Below are 10,890 nucleotides of genomic sequence, written 5' to 3'. Positions count from 1 at the left end.
GATATTCCAAAAAATGTATATCACTTATTCTGTATGGTTATAATGATACATGCCAGTGTTATTTTAGTATTATTTATTTACTATTAATGTATCTGTTAATATTTTGAATTAGCTTTAAAATCAGTTTCCATTAAAATTTTAGTAATTTGATGTGCTTTTTTAAAATTGTATCAACATTTTTTCCGCTTAAAAGCTTACATAAAGCACTTAATCATGACTGAATCACTACACGCCGTTTTTTTATTGCTCAATCTGACATCTCATGAGGTAATTTTCACCTGCGCCAACATTGACATAAAATGGTACCCTTGTCCTCATGGGTATTGTTTTTCTTATGTGGCAGCCAGCAGGTCGCCTACAGCTGTCATAAAACAAAAGTGTCCCTAAGGGCCACACAATCAGGCCCTTCACTGATGTTTGAAATCATCTCTCTCTTGTCCGAGGCCTGTCTACAGCATCTGAAACCTGAGTGGGTTGAGTGAAAGGCCTAGCACAGCCTCCCCACAAGCCTTTTAATTCTGTGTTGCTGTCGCCTGCAGCGGAACAATAACTTCCTCTTGTATTATTGATGCCTGAGGGAGCGGCGGTCACTCGGCAGCATGGAGCTCGGTTGGCTGCAGGAATATTAAATGAGAAACTTTACTCCTCATGCCTTTGACTAACTCCACTCAAATCGCACAAAGCAGTCAGCTTGTTTGTTTGCTCTGACATGCATATGACTAAAAACAAAGCTCAAAAATATAGCTAAGGGGAAAAAAAGTATTTGTTGCATGCTGTCTAACTGAATAACTGTGAATTGTAAAAAAAAATAAAAACAGTTAAAAGAGCTCGCAGATCTAATGTAGACAAACTCAAGGCTTAAGTCTATCATAACTTATTCAGGCATGTTAGCCCACATGGAAAGAACCTATATGAGGATATATGCGCATATATGAAACCTATATGCAGTTTATATGCACATATATGCTGCATATACATATATGATAATATATATGCTGCCTATATGCGTATATATGCCACATATAGGCAAAATTGAGGTGCATATATGTGTATATACAGGCCATATAGGTCTCCTGTATTGCTTCTTTATATCCACATATAAGCCCTATATGTACATACAAGATATGTCTCCTATATAGCTCATGGCAGGATCTGGTCATTTTGTAGCTCATATCTCACTTTGGCAACTGTCATACATGATGCCTAGCTCAGATAGGCACATCTATCAAATCGAAGCTCACGGAGCTGAGAAGATCAAAAAGATTTTTTTATTTTTTTTTCTGTTCAGTTTTTTGTCTTATTTTTGTTCTTGTACTATTTGGTTGTTCTTAAGTAAATAAATAATGTAAATTTCTACATTTTGGGTTTTTATTTATGTTGCTAGTAGCTATGGATTTGAATAATTTTACTAATATATAGATAAACATATAGGTGCATATAGGTAAACATATAGGTGAATATATACGTGCATATATGCACACATATATACGTGCATATATGTACCTATATAGGTACATGTATGCACACATATATGTACATATGTGCATATATGTACATATAATATGAAAACGGCCAATTGTATGTCACATATATTAAAAACCTATATCAAAACCTATATTAAAACATATATGTTTATATAGGTTATTTCCATGTGGGAGACTAACTGTACTAAAGCATCTTTTGGTCCAATGTGGAAAATATCAAGTAAATATGGTCATGTAAAGTATAAGCTTTGAGATGGAAGGAAAGATTATAGCCTATTTCAATGCCTTTGCGAGCGAAGCTCCTTGGGAAAACAAATATTTTGCAATCAAATGCAAAAGCATTGAAATATAATTTTCCTCTGCATCTCATATTTTTGTTCCCCAAAATAATGTGTTGTCAGACAAACAGCATGTGCCAGCATGTGTAGGTCCTTATTTTTACATCTCTGAATCACATGTCTGGTTGAGACAATTAATTCCTGCTTACATAATACTTTAAAAAGCCTGTTCTAGCACCATTTTTTCCATTGTGGAAAAAAGCTAGCAAGTTAGCTAGCAAAAGCTAGTAGTAATATAATAATAATAAATTTTATTAATAATGCGCCTTTCATATACTCAAAGCGCTACAGCATACAGAACAAAAAAGTCAAACAATCAAACATTGCAGTAAAAAAAATAAATATATATATATATATATATATATATATATATATATATATATATATATATATATATATATATATATATATAAAAAAATACACAAATTAAAAAAGCTTGACTAAAAAGATGTGTCTTAAGAAGTCTCTTAAAACAATCCACAGAAGCAGCATCCCTGATAGATGCAGGTAATGTATTTCATAACTTTAGCGCATTACAGGAAAAGTAGTAGGTTCTATATGTTTCGTTTGTGAGGTTTCAAGCAATTGTAGGTCAAACTTGGGCATTCAGAAAGAGATCAACTAACTTTCAGAAGAAAGAAAATTCAATAAAATAATATTACTAAATAGTATGACACAAGCAAGAGCATCTTATTTGTTTTCTTAAGACAGCTATACAAACTTAATAAGAATTACAATTCTTAAAAATATCACAAATAGCTTCCGAAAGTTAAGATTAACGTCTTGACTAATCTGTCTTAAATCCACAAAAGTATACAATGCTTTTGTTGGGTTGTTTAAAATATTAAGTATTATTACAACATAACACTGGCTACATAATACATTCTCTTAAGAAAACATTATGTAAATGCTTATATTAAGAAAACATATTATGTAAATGTTAATGTCATTATATCACACACTTTACATTCAATAAAAGGATCTCTGTTTGCTACTTAAAATGGGTTAATATGGACATCATTAAGATTTCCCATTGTAAAATCTCAATCAGTAAAGTTCTGAATTGACAAAGCATTCTCGTTCGTTTAGCTACAATCAGACACCAGGGCCTGTCAATTAAAAAAATTAAGATGTTCTTATAAGAAAATATTTGATAACTTAAAATTTTTATATTGCTTCTATTCAACAGCTTCATAAACAAGTAAATGTTGAGCAACTTACATTTTAAGCGCAATTGTTACCCTTCGAAGTCCTAGTCCTTCGAAGGATGCATGAATTGAGACGCAGCTTCAGTGTCCGAATTCATTCACTCGTTTTTTACTCACTCCCTCAATTAACTATATTAGTGAAGTATGTAAAGAATAGTGAATGAGGGTATAGGCTGTTGATTTCGGACACAGTCGTAAAGTTTCACTCACTCACACTTCACACAAAGAATGACTCACTCGTAGAAACAGTCACTTGTCGCCACCTACTGGCACATCGATGTAGAGTTACTGAGAAAAAAAATCCCTCCACCATTATGCACAGACTGAATAGCGATATAAGTCTCAGCACTGTGGAAGCGCTGCTCTGACTCGATGACCAGAAATATTGTAGCCTAAAAATACATTTCCCAGCAAACATCCCAGTGTGGGTTTTCTGTAGGACAGTGTGGGCAAGGGCAAACCCTTTGGGGGTCCCATGTGGGCTTTCTGTGGACAAGTCCACAGTTGGGCTTGCCCACAGAAAGCCCACACAGGCCCCCAGTTGATTAGCCCATGCGGGGCCCATAGCAGTTTTGCCCGTTTGGGTCTCCATGAGGATTTAAAGGAGAACTCTGCTATCAGTACAGAGAAAAATGACAAAAATCGGTGTTGCCTACACCGTGTTAACCTTTTTTTTTTTTTTTGCACCCTGTTGACTTCAATGGGGCAAGTTTTAAACCTGCTTTTAGCCTCTTAACATCCTTGATGTGTCATTACAAGTTACAAGTGTTGAGTGATTCCTTCAGAGTGAACGATTGTCGAGTTCACACCACTGATCTATATAATGATATTATGATATGATAATGTCATTCTATATAGATCAGTGGTCCACGCGCATAGGTTTAGTACCTGATCACGCGCGTGAACTCGACAATCGACTACTGTGGACTTCGACCGAAAACAGGATGTAAATACAGGTATGTGTGCTGGCTGAATTAACATCACTTTTATTCATATCTTTCACATCTACTGCAGTCAGATTCACCCGTGATCACTCTGAAGGAATCACTCACAATGGCTGGGCACTTGTAATGGCACATCAAGGATGTTAAGAGGCTAAAAGCAGGTTTAAAACTTGCCCCATTGAAGTCAACAGGGTGCAAATTTTAAAAAGAGGATAACACGGTGTAAGCAACACCGATTTTTGTCGTTGTTCTCTGTACTGACAGCACTCCAAATTAAAAAAAAAAAAAGAGCTCAATGTTAAAATTGACCGGAGTTCTCCTTTGATGTGGGCAACCCACTGTGGGCTGCCTGCAATGGCCCCATTTGGGCCCCAAAGGCCATGCCATTCTAAGGTAATTTTGAAAGAGCACTGTTCTAACTAACTCAGGCTTTGACAAACAAAATAGTTGTGCAACTTCTCTATTTCCTCTGTAAAATAAATATAAGACTCACGCAGCAATTTAATTTGACATCAATGCTGATATGACTTTTTTTTTTTTTTTTTTCAGTCACAAGGCAGTCATGTGTGGTTTAGTCATACCGGCAACCGCAGCTCATGCCATGCAGTCTAAGCACTGAACTGGAAGAAGTGGAAATAACTAAATATTCTCGTAGTGAAGTAACATAATCTTCCCACAGGGGGCGCTCGGCGGCTCAAAAAACAAACTACGCTCTTTTAATGCCCTCAGATATTATATTTTAGACATGTATACATTAATAGTCATACTTTTATTTAAAATGTTAAATATATCTAGATATTTCAGTAGCATTATAGACGTTCAGTTTGAACGTTGAGCGATTAATCAAGCCGGAAGTATACGTCATAAAAACAAGGGGCGGGACGAACGGCTGATAAAACATGCTTTGGCAAGTCGTGTGATGTTAAACCTGATCAGAATGAACCGCTAAACTATCATGAACATCAAAATGATGGGGTTCATCATTCAGCGCTATACATTAGAACATTTACCAATATTTTAGTTATCAGAGTTTGGCAGAGGCGCCTGTCCTCTCTCTACTGTTTGTTTACATTTAGTTTCATTTGAGTTACATTGTCGAGATGGATTACCTGCTACAGGTGAAAGTGGGAGCGCTGGTTGGGCTGCTCTTCTTAACTCTATTTTTTGGTTTCATCCCAGCGCGGATGAAATGGTTTCAAGACACTAGTGGAACAGGTAAATAATCATTTAAGTCCTTTTGGGGTGTTGTCATCGATTTTTTACTGTCCTATTCATGATGTTTTCTTTCATTTGTCGCCTCATCGCAGCACAGCCATGTATTAATGTACTGTATGCATGTCACGAATCTGTTCACATGTAGATAAGTGTGTGTTTATGTATGAATGCTTATGCCCATTCACTATAGGTTCAATACACATACCAAACCATAAGGATTTTACTTATGTTTAGGCATTTGCTCAGCTTTATACAATAAACACATGAGAGTCAGCTGAGGTTTTCTCTAAACGTACATATCAGTTTACTCGCATATTACAGATGTAGGCTACATAAGAGTGGAAGTGAAACTGGTGTTTGAACATGCTTAAACAAGCAAAAACTGCCACTAAACATGAATTTAGACCACAGGGATCTATAGTAACCCAAATGTGTTGTGAATTTGTTAAATATGTATTCTTTTGATTGCAGGCTTTACCTCAGACACATCTGTCACAATTAATTGCTTGTGCAACCAGAAAAGGATGTGGTTTTCACACAGTTATGAGTTATCAGAATTATAGTTGAGTGAAATGTCATCAACTCTTGACTAAGCTCTGCCTAATGCAACTTTAGGTTGTGAGTAAATAAAATGATCAGCTGATGTATTTTTAATTATTTCTGGGCTCCTGATTAAAATCCCTATGGCGAATCTTGCTTTACTTTGACTGATAAGCTAAAAGGAGTGATTAGAGAAATATTGCACCATTCATGTCAATCAGCGGCACCATTAATCAATGTAACGTGACTTTGATTGGTGTTTTTCTTTGTTTCCAGCAATCCACAAAGCCGTGCTGAGTTTTGTGAGCTGCTTCGCAGGAGGCGTCTTCCTGTCCGCCTGTTTATTAGACATCATCCCTGACTACCTCTCCGACATTCATGTAGTGCTACAAAAACAAGGCCTTGATGTGAGCTCACTGAATTATTTATATCAGTTATGGAGTTGTTCTGTTAAAATCAATATGTTGATTCCATGTTTCCATCTTGCAGGAGGGCTTCCCGATTGCAGAGTTCATCATGGCGTGTGGCTTCTTCACCGTCTTGATCTTAGAGAAAATGGTTCTGAGCTGCACAGAGGGCCGCAGAAATGAGGAGACGGCTCCTCTTTTAGCTCCCGCGGGTCACGGTCATGCCCACGGACAGGCCTCGCTGAATGATGTGGAGGGGAGTGGTCACCACATCCACGTGGATTTTTATGCGCACTCGTCCTTCCGCTCCTTCATGCTCTTCTTGTCTCTCTCTCTACACTCTGTGTTTGAGGGTTTGGCCATTGGCTTGCAGACCACAGACACTAAGGTGATTTATTGAGTTTAGTTTTGTTTGACAAGACAACTCCGTGTGTTGAGTCACTGTGCTGACCTTGTTAGAAAACTGATAAAGTTTTAGGTTCAAAGGTTTACAGTCCGGTTTAGCATTGCGACTCAAAATCATGCTGTGTTTGTAGGGTTTTGTCCTGATATGTCCTTACGATGCCACATCTCTGGATAAATGTCGAAGGGTCAGTTCACCCACCCAATAAAAATTCGTTCATCGTTTATTCAACCTCACGTTGTTCCAAACCTGTATGACTAACTTTTTCTTTTATCTTAGGAACACAAAATAATATTTAAAGGTACAGAATATATGAAAATATACAGTACAAATGTAAAATTACAATATTAAGCAACCCAAACTCAGAGCAGATATGGAAAATAAGTTTAAAATAAGGAGCAGAATTTGCTGCTTACTTTTGGAGCATGTTATGTTCCTAAGGTCCGTTCACACCAAGAACGATAACTATAAAGATAACTTTATTAACGTCCACACCAAGGTTATTATAGTTTTGCATTTTTAAAATAGTTTTTATTTTAATATCATTTTCAAATTTCCTATAAATTTCAGTTTAGTTTTTGTTAGTTTCATTAATGGTTTTGTTAGTTATAGTTTAGTTTTTATTTTTTGAACACATTTCTATTTGGTTCTTTAGTTTCAGTGTTAGTTTAGCAGAGTTAACAGAACACCTCCAGTTAAAGACATTTAATTCCAGTTATTTCAGTTTAATGTTTGCAGTTTACAGTTAACTCTTGTACAAATCGCTTAATAGTAAAAATAAAATAATTGTTTGAGATCGAACAAAGAACCGAACAAACTTAAAAGTAAAAATTAGTCATTCATACTCATTCATATTAAAGATGAAATCTTTAATCGTTAAATGTGGCGTATAAGAAAAAGAAAAAAATATGCATATGATTATTTTATGGTTTATGATTAATCCTTTCAAACATTATTCATAGATTCTATTAATGTTTTTTGTCTATTGCATCTTTTAATATCATATACTCATAGTTATACTCATATTCATGTATTCTATTCAGCCCAGACATTTAGTTTACGTCTACTCTGACAAATGTACATCTATTTGTGGGCTAGACATGCTAGGCCAAGACAAATAGATGTACATTTGTCGCGTTTTTAGAGCGTCGTGTCATGAACGAGACGCTGCAAAAGACGCGAGACTCGAGCGCAACGGTCATACATTGAAAAATAAAGTAGCGCAGTGGAATGGAAAAACATGATTTAACGGTACAGGATGAGAGCTTATTAATTATGCAAATTATTATGCTAATTATTATTTTATTTCAGTTAGTTTTTCAGTAACTGTTGTTAATTTCGTTTCGTTTTTATTTGTGTTGAAAATGTCTATTTTATTTCAGTTTACGAAAATGTTTTTTTACCAATAGTTTTAGTCTTCGATATCGATATCGTTCTGTTTTATTCTAAGCTTGTGCTTGTCTGTCACTTTTTTGCTTCTAGTAATTGGTGCATAGAAATTACACTTCACAAAGTCAGCAGTCAGCACAAGGCAGAATTCCCAACCCATTTTACTTTTGTAATATGTAACAGAATGTCCGAATATGAGAGGTTTGTTATAAAATAAGAGGGCTTGGTGACATCTGCCAAAAAGGAAAGTCTTTTAGAATTATGTATACTGATGAATATATAACAAAGACAAGTTTCACTTTCTCCACTCCTCTTTCTGCTCAGGTGTTGGAGATCTGCATTGCTATCCTGGTTCACAAGAGCATCATTGTCTTCAGTCTGTCGGTGAAGCTGGTTCAGAGCGGGGTCAAGCCCATGTGGGTGTTGCTCTACGTGACGGTCTTCGCTGTGATGTCTCCTCTCGGCATTGCCATCGGCATTCTAGTGATCGAGGCTCGGCTGGAGGACGGTGCTTTTATCCAGGCCGTGCTGGAGGGATTGGCGGCCGGGACCTTTGTCTACATCACCTTCTTAGAGATCCTTCCCCATGAACTGAACTCCCCTGAGCGGCCACTGCTCAAAGTTTTCTTCATCCTCTGTGGCTTCTCAATAATGGCTGGTTTGAGTTTTCTGGGTTGAAAGACACCCTGTGGCCAGAAATGAGACTTCCCAAACTGCGCATGATTTCAAGAAAATGAAAGCTTCACTTTGCTTGTTTTATAGAGGAACTGAGAGTCTGTTGTTTTTTTTGTTTTTTACAAGCGAAAAGTTTTTTACTTTTACCAGATCATTTTACAATCAATTTAAAAAAGTGTTTTAAATGACTTTTATAGTGGAGAACAATGATTTTGCTGACCAGATTTCAGCATTGAAGAACAGTATCTCACATGCAAATTGGGACTTTTATAAATATTTTTACTTTAACTTGATTTAACTTTTTTAACTGGTCAGATTTTATCAGTGGAATTGTTTTTTCTTTGACTTGCATAACACTATCCACAAAAGCACCAGTTGTCTGATCAAATACTATTATACATGTATATATACTTAAATACTAAAATACTATTTTCATACATTATGAACATTAACTGCCATATTTCTTAATCTTTATTATTGTTGTGTACTGTATACACACTGTTTTTCCCCCTTTATGTGCCACATTTCTTGTACACAGTAAATCTTCCAGACAGCCAAATGTTTGAACAGTTTGATCATATAAAACATTTTTATGAGATTCCACAGTAAAATGGGATCAAATGTGGTGTGTTCGTTAAAGAACACACATGTATATGTTCCTTAACCATATTAAATGTATGATTATGAAGAATATTTAGACCATTAAATAATGCATTTCCAACTAGTGGAAATAGCATGCTGTTTTAGTGCAGATGTCTTTCTGTAGACTACTGTGCCTTTAGAAAGAGAAATAACAAATGACATGCTACTTATTCTGTGCTTAAAATGTCATTACCAAACACTAACACTAAGGGCCGGTTCACACAGAATGTGTTTTTGCTGTTATAAACTAAGGGCAGTGGAACGAAAAAAGACGTGTTTTTAAAAGTTGAATTTATTTTAACTTGAGCGCTGCTTTTAGATTGCAGAGTGATGCACGAGATGCTGCAAAAGATGAAAAAACATGTTCGCCTAGCACGCGTTTACATTGAAAAACAATGGAAATAGTGGAATGGAAAAACAAGTTCTGTGTGAACACCCCCAAATCTTGAAAGTTAATGTTTAGGTATACTGAGAGAAGTTTTTTTTTTTTTTTTTTTTTTTGCTTTCTGTCTCAACATGCTTTGTTAGGAGTAGCAGAAAAGCATATAGGATCTGAAACATGGTTCAAACATGACTTTATCTTGCAATACAAGATTTAGCCTCTAGTCTAGATAGACTTCTACATACGTCGGTAAAGTATTGACTGTTTAAAAATGTTATAATACTAGTACTATTTTTGCAGTATATAATATGTTTATTGCAATATGTGAATTTTCAGTATGCAATGAGTTATACAGCATACATCCTGAACATACTGCATGAGAAACTATCCCACCATGTAGTGTGCTCGACCTTTCCCAGTGTGATGAATGAACCCATAATATATACATCTCTTTTGGGTTGTTTTTTTTAACTGAATTAAAAATGCAACTTTTATATTCCAGATCCAGATGATAACTGGGTGCCACTCATTATGTTACAACTGTTTAGCATATGGCTGCATATTGCATACCGTTTCACATACTATTTTTTAAATACTCTGCATACTGTGCAGTATGCTAGTATTCAATTCCAAACACAGGCCCCTTGATATTTTATAAATATATTGATGAAGTGGAGCTTGGCATAACTAGAAAAATGTATATTTATTATAAACATAGGTTTAAGATTTTATTCATAAGTTTTATAGGTCTAAAAGTCGCACTTTTTAAAATTAATTAAAAAAATTATTTGACCCACTGGTACTGTTAAAAAAATTATTTCAATGAAATGATTGTCCTATACTTTAGTTTGATAATATTTTTTTATTTCATATTTAGTATTTTTAGGGGTTTTTATTGTACTAAATTCTATTTATACTTAAGTTATAATTCACTTTTTGTGCATGGACCTGAAAATGAAATTTCCAACTTAAATAAATCATAAATCTAATGCTTTGGAGCACAGACTTAAGTTTGGTCTCTTTTTAAAGACGACACTTGGCAGATTATGCATAACACCAACATTTTCCTATTTACATGTGATTTGTATAGTCACAGCGTGTACAAATAACAAGATCACAAGAGACAGCCATCTTCTAACCGTATACATACTGGGAACTATATTCTCAGAAGGCGAAGCACTGCTACTTCTGCGGAGTGATTTGCTCGCTACTAGCTAGCTAGTCAAGTTGGTTTTGTTGACGGAAGTAACAACGGTGCTTTCA

General features: G+C 35.4%; 1 protein-coding gene across 1 annotated transcript; it reads left to right on the top strand.

The window, feature by feature from the left end:
* The first annotated feature begins 4,824 nt into the window (after positions 1-4,824).
* On the top strand, positions 4,825-10,625 carry slc39a1 (solute carrier family 39 member 1). The gene is made up of 4 exons (XM_081359682.1): positions 4,825-5,189; positions 6,006-6,136; positions 6,219-6,524; positions 8,253-10,625. Exons 1-4 carry the CDS (start codon positions 5,075-5,077, stop codon positions 8,604-8,606), a joined length of 906 nt encoding a protein of 301 aa, XP_081215808.1. The 5' UTR covers positions 4,825-5,074; the 3' UTR covers positions 8,607-10,625.
* The last annotated feature ends 265 nt before the right edge of the window (positions 10,626-10,890 follow it).

Source organism: Scardinius erythrophthalmus (genome assembly GCF_964197995.2).
Source record: "Scardinius erythrophthalmus genome assembly, chromosome: 2".
NCBI classification, from domain to species: Eukaryota; Metazoa; Chordata; class Actinopteri; order Cypriniformes; family Leuciscidae; genus Scardinius; species Scardinius erythrophthalmus.
The sequence above is the reverse complement of the archived record's forward strand: the minus strand, read 5'-3'. Positions and strand labels throughout refer to the sequence as shown.